Below are 17614 nucleotides of genomic sequence, written 5' to 3' on the forward strand. Positions count from 1 at the left end.
TGAACTGTAACAAGTGCAGCAATGATCTACAGCCTGTTAATCATACAAATACACTGCAGCTGGAAATAATTCCTCCCTGTGAAAGAATGGGAGGATTCTGAAAGAATGATGGGTAAATTAGTCCACTCTTATATCCTCTCAAAGAAATATTTATCTGTCTTGGGAGAAAGGCTGAGAGAAAAAGCATGATATGTATATTAAGCAGCTGCCCACAGTATGGCTCCTATTGTACAAAAACAATGCTGGAACTCAGACCAAGCCATGATCTCAGTGCAGAGATAAGAAGCAGCCTGGAGCAAAGCTCCTTGCAGATACACAACTTCACTGGAAGCCCTGCCACCTACAGCCTCTTACGTGTCTGACAAGCAGTGCAGCAGTTATGGTTTCACTGAATGTTTATCTACTTCTACAATAAAACCTACAATAAAAGTTTGTATTAAAATTAAATTTATGTTTAGTCTCGAAGTATGCTATGATGAAAAAAAGACTTAAAAGCCTGGGTACAGAAACCACTATGCTTTTTAGTCTACTGGAATATTAAGTACCAGTTGCGGTGCAGGCAGAAAGGCTTCTTTGGTTGTTAGAGCTGCTTCCATTAGTTAGCAGAAAGCTGAAATACCTTAAAAACACTGCTATGGTCCTGCACAGAAGCATTAAACTCACAAGTAATGCTTACCCAAGCAAAATGGAATGACTGATCCCACCAGCTCACATGCACCCCTTGGCATTCCACTACCTTCCTCCTGCTGTGGATGAGGCACTGGAGAACAGAAGAGCTGCAGGAAGCCCCGGGAGAGCCATGCTCTGCTCCCTCCCTCTGAAATAAAGGTGCTTAATTTACATCCTGGCACACTCACTGTAAACCATAAGCAAAAATCTAGAGTTGCACAGATGGAAGTAAACATTGTCCTATAAAGTTAAGTCATGTAAGTTGCTCCTCTACCACCATGTGGTGTAGTGGTAGAAGATGCCCTTCTTATGTAAGGCATCATTTTACATGGCTTCCCAAAATCCAGTGAAAGTGAGAACAGCGATACGTTTTGGATTCTAGCGCTACCTCCCTTGGTTTGCTGGCATTCTCACACTGCTAAGCATCTGTTAATACTGCAGTTGCACGACTTCACACGGTGAGATTCTATAGTTCTTTTAGCAAAGGGGGGCCTTTTCAAACTCCCAAGGCAACATTTTTCCTATATAGCACTTAGCTCTAGCACACAGTCCCTTTTGTAAACCAAGGTGATTTCCAACATGTAAGTGAACAAGGAAAGAGCTCTAGGTTTCTCTTAAGTGGCAAGTGCAATTGGCTTGTGTTATAATCTAGCCACTGAGAAGGTTAATTGCACAGGGGGCTATGTTTGCTTTTGCTTAAGCTTCTGTTAGTGATACAGTACTAATAAATTACCCTGGAGAGAAATAAATAAATAGGTTGGCATCCCCCAGACACTACAAAGGAAATCCAGAGAGTTCAGGAAAGCAGTCCTGATGGTCCTGGGAAGGTACTCTGCTAACAAGTCCAGCTCATACCACTGTCTGTACAGGAGTGACGCACTGCGCAGGAGAGCCAGCTCTCTCTGAGGACGAGGTGGAGCGGTTGGTGATTTCTCTCTGCAGCTCCTCCACTTTCTTCTGCAGCTCAGCCCGCTTGGCAAGAAGCTCCTTGTAGCGGTTGTGGACAGGCTCCTGCAAGAAAAGCTGGAGCTGAGGGCTGCAAGGCAAGTGTGCAAGCCTGAACCTCATCATGGTGCCACCGATCTTGCACTTCTGCTTTACCCAACACATGTAGCATAACAGTGGCGAAACAAAACCTAACGTATATCTTGATAGGTGACAGAGCTCTAATCTCTGCTGTTTCTGGGAGATGCCAGCCTTGGCACCTCAGTCTGGCCATAGTTTCAGAACTCTGAGGAAAAGTACATGTTTTTCTAAATATTTTCACACAGTCAGCTCAACAGTACTGAGAAGCACTTATTGGGTTCCTGTGTCTAATGCTCCAGATCTGCAAAACACTGCTAACTACAGTTAGACTGTCTGAGAATTTCTATCCCTTCCTACATAAAAGTGATTGAACATTTAGGGCCACATTCAGGCTGCTTGTCTCAGGCGTCTGCCTTGGGCAAGCCAGTTCTGCTGTAAAATTTCAAGGCCACAAACAAGGGTTGCACCCCTGGGCCTTAGGCAACCAAAGTAAGCAGCAGGTTCTTAATGGCAGAAATCTACTTGCAGCCCCTGAGCTCAGATTTAGAGCCCTACACCCAAAGACATTTTAGGTTCTCAGGTTCTTTTCTGAAGAAGAAACTCTTCAGATGATGGTTTTCCTGCTCCTCATGAAATTTTACAAGCTGTGGAGCAGCTTCTGCTCCTGCAAGTTTCACAAGGTGGCGATCTGCAGCTAACTACTTGCCGCTCTTTTCGTTTGCTCGTGTATTAACTCTGGCTTTTGTTTTTAGATTTAAGCAGTGGCAGCTTAAATCTGAGCATTATTTCTTGTGCTTTAAAGGCCCTGAGCTTCACAATGACAGTATTAGTACAAGCACAGAGGGAAAGGAAGGCAGGATCCGTGGAAGGGATTGCAACAAGGCTGTACCTGCGGCTTCATCCTGGGGTTCCAGCGGATGTAGTAGCCGACCCACAGCTCCAGGTGCCGCATGCTGGCCACAGGGTACAGGACGTGGTTGGAGTAGCTCACATACAAGGGGTTAGTGAAGTCCTCCAGCTGGCTGTTAATGTAAGACCAAAGTGACACGGTCTTTTTTGGAAGGCTCTGTAAGGGAAGGGTTGGAGGAGGCTTTAATTCCCATACTAGCATTTATGAGTACTTAAACAGCATTACATATGCCTGTCATTAATACAGATCTGGTTGCCTTCTTGTAGCTTTAAAAAGAATTCTTCTTTTGATGTGGTTATTGGAATCGAAGCACATGGATGCAGGCAGGCAGGCACGCACACACCCTGGCATGGAAACTCCCTGTGCTTCTCAGCATGGCCCCAAAGTCGCCATCGGCACAAGGGGACACAGCTCAGAATTGGCATGTGAACTCTCGGTGCTTTGGATACACTTCACCTCTTTAAAGAGGTCCCGGAGGACTTGCTGGAGCAAGTAATGGGTTGGGGGGGGAGGAAGAAAAAAGAAAAATCCATGTGACTGAAGTCCTGATGTAGTGAACTAATTAGGCTCATGAATAGTCCCAGCGAAATGGAAAGTGCATGAGGTTTTCTTTTCTGGAAATTCAAGCACTGTGGACTCAAAAAACAGGGACTGATTTCAGTATAATGCTATCACTCTGCATTACAGCAATTGTTTCATATTTTATTTTTTAACCAGTGTGCTGTCAAACACAACACTGTCCTCTGGGATGTTAGGCTGCAATGTTTCAGCGATAACATCCTTCATCGATGGGGAGGAGAGAGAATGAGTGTCACTGCCTGACTTCAGTTTGGTGGTGAGCAGGGTAGTGCTGAATGGATCTGAAGGTGCACAGCTGCACACAACCCAACTGGAACCAATCTCAAACAAACCTATATCAGAGTGCAGGGCAGAGCTGGCTGATGGAAGGGCCCAGAGCCACGTTCTTTCTCTAACTAGAAGCTCTGTCCTCTCCCAGAAAAATGCAAGCACTGCAACAACGCACACTGAGACCTGTTACTGTTTGTAAGCCATGTATGTAGAATGATAATGTGCTCGTTAGTTTAAACCTAAAGGAAAAGGGAGGGGAAAAAGGTACCAACTTCCAGAGATAAGTTTATGTTAAACCAAAGGTCAAAGAAAAATTGCATTTCCAACTACTTTGGAGACAGCAGGAGCTGCTGAGCCACCAGAAAGCAGCTGAAGAACTCACTAAAAAGAGGGAGTGTGAGCAAAAGGGTAGTGCTCTGAAATGTAACATCCCCACAGAGAGCAGCTGACACAAAGTGGAAAAGACCCCGAATGTCCCAGCTGTTAAGATGGAGGCTTGGCAGTACCTACAACCAGCTGCAATTTCTTTAGCACCATCTGGCCAGCTAAAGCAATCACAGTATCACGTCTTCATCTCAGAGAGAAGCTCTTACCTCCTTTATTCTCTGCTGCTCACTGCTGCACAGGAACGTCCCAAATAAACAGCTGTACAGGTGGTCCAGGATGGTTATCAGGAAGTACTCGTTGAACTCAAATGCTGTAGGAAACTTCAGGCAGAACCAGAAAATGGGTTGGGATTTTACAACAGTCACGAACTTTCTCCCACAGCGGTAAGGATCTTGCTTGCCTCTCATTTCTAAGACAGCATTTGCCTCTGTTCTGCGGCTGGCTGGATATTTGGGGTCATAACTGCTTCTCCCAGGAGCAAGAGTTTCTCTCTTGGAAAGCTGCTTTACATGTGCAGAGAGGTATTCTGAGCAAAAGCCAGAGGCATGAAAGGTCTGACCGCTGTGTTTACACACATTCAGTTCTGCTTCAAGTTGAAGCTTGCTCTGCTGTGCCTGCCCCCAATGACAGACCATTCAACCACACTGCAAACAAAAGGCTGGAGCATATGTGAAATAAAGCATCAAGGAATGGAAATCCCCTGGGGCCAAATGGGAATAACGTGTGTGCCCAACAGAGTGCTTTGCAGAGGGCACAGCAGAGAGGCACCATGCAACACAGATCAGTGGGATGAATGGAGGTGTACAGATAGGGGCTGTGGTTGCTGCTGTTATACAAATACAGACAGATCCAGGATGGGGAGAAGTACTGGAGCTCCACAAAGGGGCAAAAGGAATACATGCAGCATACTGCAGAGATGGAGAGAACAGCAGGAGGCCTTCCTCCCTTGGAAAACACTTTTCTCTGACTGCACTGGCTGCAGTTCTCACCTCACCATCAGGATGCCGAGGACAGCAGAATAGAAGTGATTTTAGAGGGTGGTAAATTCTCCCCCTTTCTCTGCTTGGATACAGTACAGCTTCATATATTGTGGCATCTTTTTCCCCATTTCATCCATCATAGTTCATGTTGAGCCTATCTTTTTCAGTGAACTGCCTGACCACTGCTAACACTGGCTTTAAAATACAGTACAGAGATCACAGCAGACATTAAGAAATCCCAGGTTCCACACAGCTGTGGGGAAAACCCCCACTAGCCATTGGGGATGTCTTCTAAACTGAGGAGCAGTTCCTGGCTCCATAACTCAAGTATCAATGAGGAGCAATGTATCAGTTTTCAGAAAAAGTCACTTTAGAGCAAATTCCCTGCAGGTTTGTTTATGGGATCAGTGTGAGCAAACATCCGCATCCACGATGCCAGAAACTTAAGTTAGTAGCTCACGTTACTCATGTTTCTGAAGATACTGTGGGCTAATTAAGGGTGGTTGAGGTGTCTGTCTCTACCCCACTAAATATGAAGACACTGCCTTTCTGTTTCAGGGTGACATGCTTCTCACAAGCTCACATTTAGCATAGCAGCATTCATGTAAGCAGTGCCCACTGGCTAGCTAATCTGACACAAGACTACATCATGGCCTTCCTGCACAGCTGTGCATTCAGGCTCCCTGCTAAAGTGAGACAGTCAAGACACTTGTCAGAGTCCAACAAAACAAAAGTAGAAGCCCAGGAAGGAGAGCCTGTGTAGGTCCTAGGGCCAGACCCTGTGCCACACTGTGGTACAGTGGCCTTGCAGACGTGCTGCTCAGCAATTTACCTGTCTTGTCATTTGCCAGACACAATCGATGAACTGGAGGAAGACAGGAGAGCGATCTGCATCTGCGTGATTCTTATCTCCATGGCCAACTCTCTGGAACAGAGCACAACAAAGAACATGAGATGCACAGAGTTTAATGGGGAAGCTGCCGGGGGCTCATCTCAGTCACACAAGACTGCACCAACAGATCCAAACAGGTTCAAATGAGTTGATTTTGCTCCTTCCATATTAGTGGGTGAAGCAGTAAAGGATAGCTACTCCCTTAGTCTTTGAAGTGAAATTTTTTTAAGATGATATTTTCATGTTAAATTAAAACGAGTTGTTTGAGTAGGGCTCCAGATGCTACGCTGGCACCGATTTCAGCTAATAGCTAAAGTTCAGAGGAAAAAAATTAGAATGCTTTTTGCTTCAGTTGCAGCTGTCGTCCTGGCTACTTCAGTAGTAGAGTTTGCTGGATCTAAACACTACCTACAGACACAGCATGTGGTGATAACCGTCACACAGCACCTCACAGCTTCCAAGTGCTGTACAAACACTAACTCAGCCCATCTCCTGCCACCTCAAGAGATGCAATTAAGAAAGTATCCCAGAAGTAGGCCTCCAACCCCGACCACGCTGTGTGGCCCTGGACAGGAATGCGAGGCATGATTCCTTACTATTAGACAGTACATTAGTGCTATACATTACCCATGAGCTCTGAGCTCTGTACAAAGACCAAAAAGAGCACAGAGGTAAAGTAGTTACCTCTTCTTGTAACACTGTTGTCCTCTCAGCAGAGGAAATCAGCATCATTATCTCCTTTGTACAGACAGGGAAGTAAGAATCCTGATAGTGCATACACCAGGTAATGGTTTTGCTGAAGCAGAACCTTAATTACACAGTGCCTCAGTTATACCACTTTCTTCAGAGGGGGGGAACAGCATTTGACTACACAAATTACCACCACTGCATCTGCTGTAAACAAACCTTGTTCTAGCCTTGCCAAACTAAACAACCGCAGGAGAACAGCTACAATCAAAACACCATAGGAACAAAGACCAAACGGACACTTCAGTAGTGTATAGTAGCATTCCCCCAGTATAAATCATGACAAACAGCCAAGTCACAGGTTCACAAAGCTGCCCCTCTGCACACATCCACGATCTCAAACTGCTGGTCTTTTGCCTAAACATTAAAAGCTTCCCCAAAAGCAAAATGTGCCTAAAGAAAATGTGAGCTCAAGGCCACTGCAAAATTCCCCAACCTCTTCAGTACTAAGGTATTTGTTGACAACGTCCAGGCAGCCTTAAAAAATGGACTGAATTGAAAACACAAACAAAACACCCCACTCTTTGCCAATTCCCAGCTTATACTGAACCCAGAGCACACTGCTAGTTTAAGACTGAGCACGGGAGCTGAGAAGGAAAATACTTCCTGTTCCTCCTATCTAAGCAAGGCTGTCTCCAAGGAGGTTAAGACATGATAGCCATTATAGACAGAAAACAGGAGCAGTAGCATTCACCCTTCTTCTGCAAGTTCAGCTGGGAGACTTCTCACAGAACAGGCTAAACTCCTTTGAAAATCCCTTCAAGGTATACAAAAGCTTTCTGTGTTACGAGCTTTCTTAGGGCTCACAACTCACCAGCTGAAATCTGTGTCCAAAGCTCAGCCACTCCTTCTCCACTAGCACTTCAAAGCCCCTGATGGTTCGGTAGTAGCCATCTAACATCAGCAGAGAGAGAGAGGTGAGCTGGGCTGTCCGGTCCCAGCCGTCACTGCAGTGCACAACCACAGATGTCTTCCCTGACTCCACCTTGTCGGCGATTCGCAGGGCTCCAGCAAGAATGAGCTGGGACAAGAAAAAAGAAAGTTACAAAAATGTCTTTGGAAAAGAAACTATGCATGACAAACAGCTACTGACAGCATAGGACAAACCAAGGGCTCTATGTGCCTCAAGGAGAATGGTAAATCAGTTCCAACCTCTTTATAACTAGGGCAGCAAATTGGTGTCATCGTTACAAAAAATGTGTTCACATCTAAGCCATAATGCAGGCACCCCTGTAAAAAAAAACCCTGCATTAAGCTCAGCCATCCTTGGAGAGGTCAGGATTTCAGCTCAGGAGCATTTTGTATCTCAAAATGGCTGCTGCCTTCCAATTGCTTGAGAAGCAGGACAAGTTCTTTCTGTATTAACTGACAGACAGTGTAAGCTGTACATCTTCTAGGACAGAAAGCTTAGTTTGAAGATGAACATTTGTACAAGCTGAAGCGTTCTGCCCCATTCATTTTGATTCTGCTCCAATTCCTGAAAGGCTGAGAAGGCATCAACACCCAACACCTGCTGGTCTGGGCCAGGCAGCAACACCTGGATGGCAAGGATCCCAGAGCTGAGAGGTTGGAAACAGACTCCTATGTTCTCAGGAGTGCTTTCATGGTTACATGTTACCCAGAAATACAGTATGCTTCCAAAACACCATCTTTCAATGTTTTGTCACCCCCTCTCTGGTACTCTTTGCCATCTCTTCTAAATTCCCCATCCCCAGACACTGTATTTTTGTTGCTTTTAAATTGGAAATTACTGAATTTTCATCTTAAATAATTAAATTTCTTATTATTTGAGGATCTGTCACTGGAGTTAGCTCTAGTGGCATTTCCCAATAGACAGAACGGTACAAACTCAGTTACATCCAGTGGATGCAGACATGCATACCTTGATATGCTCTAGCCAATGAGTTGATTCTAAATTAGACAGCCAGTGAGTCTCTTCAATATTGGGATACACAATTTCTTTCAGTTTTCTCAGGGACTCTCTCATGACATGAATGTTGTGAATGTCCAGAAACACTAATTCTGCATTCTGATAGGCATCCTCACTCTCATAGCCTCCTCCTTTAGCCTGAAGAATAAAAAAAAGAAAAAAAAAAAAGCATTAAAATCACTAAGTGAAAGCAGATTTGATATTTTATTCCAATAGTTTGTATGAGCAAATATGAGCTGACAAAATAGCACAGTGTCTATGCTATCTAAAGCACTGGATTTATCTTACAATTGAGTACAAATATATACATGGACACATTTTGTGTCTCTTTCCTGCAACAGTAATGAATGCTGTAATTTTCACTGAATAATATCACATTACAAGCTTTCTTTTTCTCAGTAATTATCATTTATCCCCATTCAAGTTGCTAGCTCATTAGATTCGCTATTCTGTCATTTACAAATTTACCATACTATTATAGAGGAGTATATCCCACACACTAATTGCCTTTCTTAAGTAGTGGAAAAGACAGATTAAAAAAAAATCAGTTTTACTGCAGCAAAGTAGTTCTACCATTACAACATGGCTCACAGTGATGGCATGAGACACAACAGCAGAAATATCACAACAGTGATACTTCTGGACATTAGAGAACACGAGGTAATGTTCTGAAATTAAAGATCACAATGCCTTATCTTCAGAAGAGATGAGCATTCCCTGCTCCCATCAAGTTTAACAGGAGTTCTGAAACTCTCAGAGGAAGCAGAGTTCCAATCATGTGATTTGAAAAACGGTGATGCATCAAATCCAGCATGCTGGAGTCTGTCTGTCATATACTGCTGACCTCAGTATCCTGTTCATCTTCCGGCCTTGATTTCTCCCTTTTAATCTCATTTCAAGTTATGCATTAAGGGGGAATGGTTTTAAACTGAGACAGTGGAGGTTTAGGTTAGATATTAGGAGGGAGTTTTTCACACAGAGGATGGTGAAGCACTGGAACAGGCTGCCCAAGGAGGTTGCAGATGCTCCATCCCCCCAGGCCAGGCTGGATGTGGCTCTGGGCAGCCTGGTCTGGTGGTTGGCGACCCTGCACATAGCAGGGGGTTGGAACTACATGATCACTGTGGTCCTTTTCAACCCAGGTCATTCCATGATTCTATGATTATGATTCTATACTGATACTAGCGCAGGTACAGAAGTCTGACTAATTAATCAGATCACTCTGTATGTATTTTCAGTGGAAACCCCTTTGTGATTCTCAGGAATAATTTGAAATGTTGGTGGGATGTGTGTTCTAGATGACTGGATTCACAACTCTTGTCAAAGGAAACAAAAAGGCTGACCTTATTGGCTACAGCATTCACACTAGGCCTTGCATCGAATATGAAGATTTTATGGGATTGAGCATTAGAATCCATGATGGCTTGTAGGTACTTTTCATCTTCCTTGCTTCGTTTGCCACTTACTCCCACCATTGGCTGGCTACAGCGAGTAATTGTTGCTTGACTTTCTGGGTGAATCCATGACAGTACCTTCAGAAACAAATGAAAAAGAAATGAGGGACAATAAGGATTCATTAAATGGCTTGTTCTGGGAGCTTTCCCTACACTACCTGGTTCCAAAAGGCTGGATTTTATTAAATCATGATCAAATGAACCAAATGTACTGCATTTACTCATTCTGCACTTATTCATTCTGGTTACACTGCCTAAGTCGAAACAAACAAGAGGTGATTGAACAGGATTAAGTCTGACTGTTTTCTCACAGTTGTGTGAGTCACAAAAACACCTTCACAGTCTGCCGTCACTGGGCTATGTCTCACCTTATGTTTCAGCATGTCAAAGTTAAGAACTCTTGGAACAGATTTAATTTTCTGTAAGCATGAGAGGGAAAAGTACATTTTCAGTTGCTGCTGCAATAGCCATCATATTGCTGTCTTCTGTCTTAGTTTGAAACAATAAACATTTTCACTAAGAGTACTGTTAAGTATTCCTCTGTCCTCGAGTGTCACAGGAGGCCAGACAACAGCAAACAACCAAATAGGGCTACTGTGTGTCCCAGGAACTGAACTGAGATTCAGTCTGGATTGTGCTAAGCTATCTTATCTTCTCCTTTTTGTTTAGTCTGCATCTCTTTCACAAGAGTAGTTCCAGCAGATAATGCTGTTTTCTGACTCCTCAGACATGCTGCTGTCACTTTTATTATCCATTGACCATTTATTTGCTCCCTGGAATCCACTCAACCTGATCTTAGCATTATTTATGGCCCAAAGGTATGTAACAAAACCACATCAAAGTGGTTTTTTTGTCACACTCACTGGTATTCGTCCTCTTGATCTGAAAGATGCCACTCTCTTTAATTCTTCATCAGGAATGTTTACGGGCACAGCTAGAATGGCAGGGTATGTATCACACAGCTCATAGCGCTCATTAATCTTGCTCAGCCTCCAGCTTTCGTTGGGAATTCCCTTAAGAGGAAACAACAGCAGGTTAGCAAACAAGTTGCTCTGAGGCTTCACCACAGTTAAATTCCAAGACCTGAAATCCAAGGCAACTTTGATTAACAAAGGGCATTTAGAGCTGGACCCCAGGATTGCACTATCTTGGCAACTTGTATTTCATGCCCCTTTCTGGATGGGCAGATGTTTTGCTCAGGTTGCTGAAGACAAAAGAAAATTAGAGGACTGCAGGATGGTTTGTCCAGGATTAATGAACCGTAGAGGCTGCAGATGAAGCAAGAGATGAGGTGGTCCCCCAAGGGCTTCTTTAACATCTCTTCTGCTTCCACGATGGTGTTACAGGTGAGCGAGGAGCAGGGCGTCAGCAGTGACTGTCAGCCCCCACTTCTCTGGCAGCACTTAGCTCAAATAGGCTGGGTGGCAACTGGGGATGGAAAGCAGAGCTACCAGACAGAATGGAGGAGAGGTCACGGAGTGCACACAAGCACACCACTGAACGCAGCGTGCCTGGGAGGAAGCAACGCAGCACCATCCAGAACAGCAACCCCTAGCTCACAGCTGAAGCACAAGAGTGAAGGTCCTGAAAATCTGTAGACTTAGTTTCGCCAATGTGCAGAGGCAACAGATCAAAATGGAATGGCTGCTACTGTAATGCCTGCAAGGAAAGATTTAAACAGCCACATGCTGCAGCAGGGTGAGTGCTGACACTGAGCATCAGTGAAGAAGGCTGTGAGAATACAGATCTACTGCAGGTCCTCTGTGCATATGGGCAGGCTGCTAGGCAGTCAGTCTTAGAGAGAGATCAGCTTTTAAAATAATACACGCTTTTGTTCTTAAAAACAGTATTTCACTTCAAGGAAGGTGGCGGGTGACTGGTTTCCCCTGCCATGGCTCCCACAGGAAATAAATGACAAATCTAACACAAGTCAGATGAGCTGCAGTCATACGGCTGACCCACACAGACTGCATCCAGTTCCCCAGCAGAGCGGTGAGTCACGCTGTCAGAACAGGTCACCCTCAGAAATCTGAGGAGACAGACCTTGTGCCTAATACTGGTCACACCCAGCTTGTGAACCTCCTCTGGTCCTGGGGCACACCCTGGGAAGGAAATGCTACTACAAGGAATTAGCAAAACCATCAGGATCATGAGTACACAGAAAACTCGGAGGAAGATGGTTTTGGTGCTGTCTGAAACCAAAGTTGCAGAAACTGTAAACTGTGTATGCACACAGCTCAAGCTTACTGATGGGTACAGCATGCTCAGAGGCCCACCTGCTGTACATACGAAGGATGGGACCTCCTGGTCCCATTCTAAAACTGTTCTCAGTCCTATCCTAATGAGTATGTGACTGTGCTGCAATGTGTTCTGTATCTTCTACTGAAACTCACTGAAAAGATTAAGCAATGTAAAGCATCTTCACTGCATCAGGAAGACTGGCTTCAGTGCACAATGCTTAGTCCAGAACTGCCACCTCCAAAGCTCAAGGTCTTACAGACACTTTTTCTGCCAAATGAAATTTTGCATCTGCAATAACCCAGGCCAAGAAAATCCATGACAACCCCCAGAGAAAGAAAAGAGGATGCATGTCACTGAGCTTTTCATTTCCTTTGAATCATAGGGAATGTCCTGAATCACAGCACCACCCATAGAGGACTTTGGATTCAGACTGTGACTTCCCCTAAGGATTCGAAGCAAGCAGAAATAAGCAAAGTAGTCTGGAAGAGAGCTGAACTTGCATCTTCCCAGGACGTTCGCTACAATGTGGTGCAATTATTCATGTTGCTTCAGATTTGCAATTTTTCCAGCTGGAATCAATAGAAAAAAACACAATATAAAGCACACTGGCATTTCCTCATATAAGATGCATTTCACTGTTTACTGGTAAGTTGTAAGTCTACTTGTGATCCTTGGCTTGCAGCAGCCTCTGAACTGTACCCAATAATGGTCTGGGAGAAGGCAGGTTGGCCTTCCAAACCTCTCTCGACTCTGTTCCATCGTGGCTCAAAGTCACCTCTCCCAGGGTGTAGTGCACATCTGTAGCTCAGACTGGCAGAGTTATGAGGAAGTGCTGTGAGAAAATCTACAGAAAGATAAGAAATATAAAATTATAGATACGGAAAGAAGACTGTTGAGATGGGGATCACTGGTAACTCATGGTTTGAAGAGATATAACACCACCATGAAAAGATGTAAAATCCTAAAAGAAAAAACAAGCGGGCAGCCATTGTTCGAAGGCCAACAACTCAGTCATCCTGTGTGTTGGTGTTGGCATTACTGGTGGAAGAAAGCAACAGCGACTCAACCAAGGAAGGTGCAGATAGGCTGACCTTCTTCTCTCACATACACCTGCCTGGCCAAGAAAGTCTCCATTGATGGCTTCTTTGGAGTAAGAATTAATGCTCAGCCCAGTAGTTAGTTAAATCCAAGTGCTAGCCAGTAAGTTTATATTTTGAGTCTACTGGCACAGCCTCTTCATGCATGGTGAAAAATGCTCAAATACACTCACTCAAAAGAATGACTGAAGCCACGCCTGGAACTTGCAATGAAGGCAGTGCTCGGGAGCACTCCTTATGGCCACATCATCCAACCATACAGACACAGTCACTGTGTCATCTCCATGCACAAAGAAAACTCAATTTCCCTCTGGCTAGTCATTCACACCTTACTTTCATCACCCAGGCTCAGTTATCACTTGACCTACGTGTTGAGAAGACTGGGTTCACTTCATCTGCAAGTTACAATGGCTAAGACAAGCCAGCACAGCACTGAAATCAGCACCCTGCAAAGCATACACGCGTGTTTAAATTTAAACACATGATGATCTTTCACTGACTGGAAAAAACATCAGGTCCTTGCAAGACATCTCTCTCTATTAGACCTAGCAGACTGATTCTGAGCTTAGCCCATGCAGCTGCAGCAGGCACGGCAAGAAGGGTCCTAAGTTACCTACAGCCCTTCCTCTCCCAAAATGGATTTGGCCCAGGAGATATCAAGAAGCTGAACATTTCAGCTCACGCACATACCTGCACCAACACAGGCTACAGCTGCCAGAGCCAAGCTGGTCCCTCCAGCTGTGTGCTCAGCCCACACTGTCGTCCCTTAGCACAAGGGAAGTGACAATCCTTTTTGCAGCAGAGATATACCTCACGTAAGCAGGACTGCAGTTAAAACATGGGACATTTAACAATTCAATTCTCTTTATCCTCTCCGAAATGTACCCAATGTTCCCCTGTAGGTCTCCGTTCTTAAGCTTTACCTTTCCTACTCTGGCTTGAACTAACGCTTGGTACTTCCAGCTTCTCTTCTAAATTATTCATTGCTATATGCTTTTTCAGAAAGCAGCAACCACAGCCCTGTACTGTGGCTCTGTGGTACTTAAGACCAGAGCATAGAGTTAGACAAGCAAGACTTCTGCAGGGAAACATCACACATTTCCAGCTTCACAACCGCTTGTAATATTTTCCAAATCCTCCCCACCTTGTTAAGGAAAACGAAAGCTTTAAGTTACTCCAAAGGCATCTCAAGGCCTTTTGGTTTCAACTGAGCCTTATTCACTTTGCAATTCTGTTTTATACTCTGCCAGCCCGCGTGTAATAAAAATCAGGGAGCAATTTCAGTTTTAAATTTCATTTGCCACATGTGATTCCATTTACTGACTAAATCCCAAACCTCTCTAAGTTCCTTTTGTTCTCCACAGGTTGTTTATTACTCCCCATAGTTCTACACAATCACAGATTTTTAATAAGTTACATATTTCCATCCTTCCCAAGAACACTAGCAGCAAAGTAAGGAAAGACATTCAGTAAGCCCCTAATTGCTACAATCTCTATCATATCAACACACTTTTCTGAAAAAAAATGTATACCACACACAGACCTTGCCATGTCTACCAGTGCAGACATAGATCTTACCGTGGAGCCTCATCAAAAAGTTTTTTTCTGGATGCCTTGTGGTTGGCTTCTGCTTTTGCTTTGCTCCCCTCTCTCTGTGTTCCTGCTCCCACAGGGAAATGAGTGGCTTTGCCCAACATGCCCCAAGTTAATGCCTGACTGTTTCGCTGGGTCGCTTTTGCCCTAGGCCAGCTCTTCTGTATTAGTTTTTAAACCAATTCCAAAAGGTCCTGCAGAAAGTGCACATGTCCTGCTTTTCTATTTCTGATCATAATTCATACACTCAGAGACAGGTAATCCCATTATCTGATTAGATGATGCCAGTTCTGTTTCACTGTTAACGAATCCCTGCTGCCATTTCAGGACATAATCCTGATTTACCGTTGTAGCAGTTATTGCTTTAGCAGAACCTGGCTGGACAAAGGAAAGAAGGCTAAGACATTCACACAGATAAATTGAGCATCCATAGTTATAAATGCCAAAATTAAATAAACAGACTGAAATATCTTAAAGTTTTGGAGAGGACATAAAACTTCATGTTGCAGGACTTAAATCAATTATAATGAAAGGGATGAAAGTCTCCTCCTGGCCAGATTACAACACAAACACCTACTGCAGCATGGTTTGCCTCTTCAGCAGCTGGCGTCGGTCACTTCTGGAGATAAGCTGTTGGGACAGATAGATTGTGTGATCTGGAATGGGAACGATGGTGGTCCAGCATGTGTAAATCTCAGATAGGCCATGGCTGCAAACAAAACTCATTTGGATTCATTTTCGCAGTTATCAATGCAAGCAAATTATTGATGGTGTTAGCATCTGGACAGCAGTTTGGTTTCCTGACAGAAAAGCAGTCAGGCTAAGCTTTTCTTGTCCACTCAAAAATGATGCAAGAGCAAAAGTCATTACAAAAGCAGCTCATGTTGCAGCAATGTCACAACAACGTACCAACACGCTGTATTGCTACCTCAAGACTCCAAGACCCTGAGTCTCATCTGCTCTGCAGAAAGGCCAAGAAAAGCTGAAAATCACCTACACGTAAATCTCTGTATCTTCCCACTGTTCAACCAAGCCCATGGCAAATTTAAGGTACTGAGAGTCACAGTATAAAAGGTAATATGAACAGAAAGCCTACATTCTAAAAACTCTAAGCTCACCAGGATTGAGAAACTGGATTAATATAATTAATTATATTAATAACTTGAAATTATTTTCTTCTATCCAGATTTTGTTCAAATGTCCTCTGTGCCTCATCTTTTTTATCTGCAGCTTAGCTGAATGAATGCTATGCTTTTCAATTGAGATTATTTTGATTGCAAATATCTGGTCTAACAAATCAAAGTCAATCTGATCACATGAGAATTTGTTTCTTTTGGGGTTTTATATTGTAGTATCACTGCAAAACATATATTTTTCTTTTGCAGTGAAGACAGTGGGGGCATGATACATCTCACTTTCAAATAGCAATTTAGAAGACAGCGATCTATCTTAGGTAGCTATTTTAGAAGGGAACAAATCACCTCCAACAGTGAAGCTCTCTCTCCCCATCTGTTAATGATAGGCACAGATAGGCAATTTAGTAAGCATGCCCAGATTTTAGAAGACTAAAGCTAGTAAAATGGATTCCCTCTTTAGATTTCAGATGTCAGGAATCAGATGAACAACACTGGGACATAGGTCTTGTCTTATTTTGTTTTATGGGAAAGATCCAAATAAAGCTTTAAATTATATGTTTGTACACGACCTCATTTTACCCAGGAAAATTGACTTTATCCTGACAGATCTGGATGAAGCAAAAGTTTACTGTATCCAGAACAGAATCATCACCAAACTGCTGTTTCCTCAATTTGAACACTGCAGGAAAAGAGCTATTTTGTTGTTAAAAATACAAAATTAAAAAAATCCCTCGTCTTTTTTTTTCCTAGGGAGATGCACTCAGCTTTTTAGCCTGGTATTTCTAGTTGACAGCCTGTCACTTTGTGCTCATTAAAACCCTCTGACCAGTCTATTCTGGACACATTAAAACTGTCTGTTCTTCAGACTGCCTTCTACTCTGACTCCCCAGAAAAATGAAGGCATTCTACACTTAGATTTGTTTCCCCCTTCCAGTTCTTGTTTGAGATATCTTAGAGAAAGCTGAAAATAATTAAAACTAATAGAAGCAAGAATAGAGGCATGAAACTCAACAATGAGATGCCCACAAGTGCAAAATACCAACGTCAGTTTCTTACCACCAGCACAATTTGATGACAAAGCAATAGTCTTTTTTCCTACCAAAACCTAAAGTCATCTTTCTGCTGCCTGAATAATCTCTCATCAGTGGATGCTACTATCCCTAAAACTGCCATCATTAATCACTGCACTATGGAGAACAGAGTGCTATTCCGGTCTGCGAGACGTTTGTCAGTAGGATCATTCTCTGTTTACACAACCTGTAATTCTATATTGCTGCACAGAGCCTCACTTCTGAAGAACAGAGAGGATGAGGAAGGGTATGACACAATACTCACTTGTCTTCTGTACTCCCAAATAGGGTCATACACCTTCCATCCATTTTCTGGAAAAACTTCTTTGTATTCAAATGCAAAAAGCGGCTGAGAAAAAGAAAATGTGCCATTAAGAGCCCATTCAGTGTCCATTTCCAGGATGCTTAACATCTAAAATAAGAATCCTTGATGGGTCCTTTTTTTCCCCCCCACTGTATTACTTTTCTTTTAAGGTTTTGTTAAAAAGATCAACACGCTGACTGTAGGAGGTCATTTCTTCAACAGCATTTACACCAGCTACCCCAGTCTTTCTTGTCTATCACCCAGTACTTCATGAACAAAAGAACTCTGTTATAAGAGAGAAAGAAAAGACTACTTGTGCAAGAACACTC

At 43.5% G+C, this 17614-nt stretch overlaps 1 protein-coding gene across 1 annotated transcript in view; it reads right to left on the reverse strand.

Moving 5' to 3' along the window:
• Positions 1 to 1518: 1518 nt before the first annotated feature.
• MTMR2 (myotubularin related protein 2) overlaps positions 1519 to 17614 on the reverse strand; it is a gene marked incomplete at both ends in the record, with an annotated part of 61833 nt that continues 45737 nt past the window's right edge. The window contains 9 exons of the mRNA XM_079539326.1: positions 1519 to 1680; positions 2585 to 2761; positions 4048 to 4161; positions 5654 to 5746; positions 7275 to 7481; positions 8343 to 8528; positions 9734 to 9922; positions 10708 to 10857; positions 17247 to 17330. Coding sequence (XP_079395452.1) covers positions 1519 to 1680; positions 2585 to 2761; positions 4048 to 4161; positions 5654 to 5746; positions 7275 to 7481; positions 8343 to 8528; positions 9734 to 9922; positions 10708 to 10857; positions 17247 to 17330 — 1362 coding nt within the window. The remainder of the gene's footprint in view (positions 1681 to 2584; positions 2762 to 4047; positions 4162 to 5653; positions 5747 to 7274; positions 7482 to 8342; positions 8529 to 9733; positions 9923 to 10707; positions 10858 to 17246; positions 17331 to 17614) is intronic.

Source organism: Tetrao urogallus (assembly GCF_951394365.1).
Source record: "Tetrao urogallus genome assembly, chromosome: 1".
NCBI classification, from domain to species: domain Eukaryota; kingdom Metazoa; phylum Chordata; class Aves; order Galliformes; family Phasianidae; genus Tetrao; species Tetrao urogallus.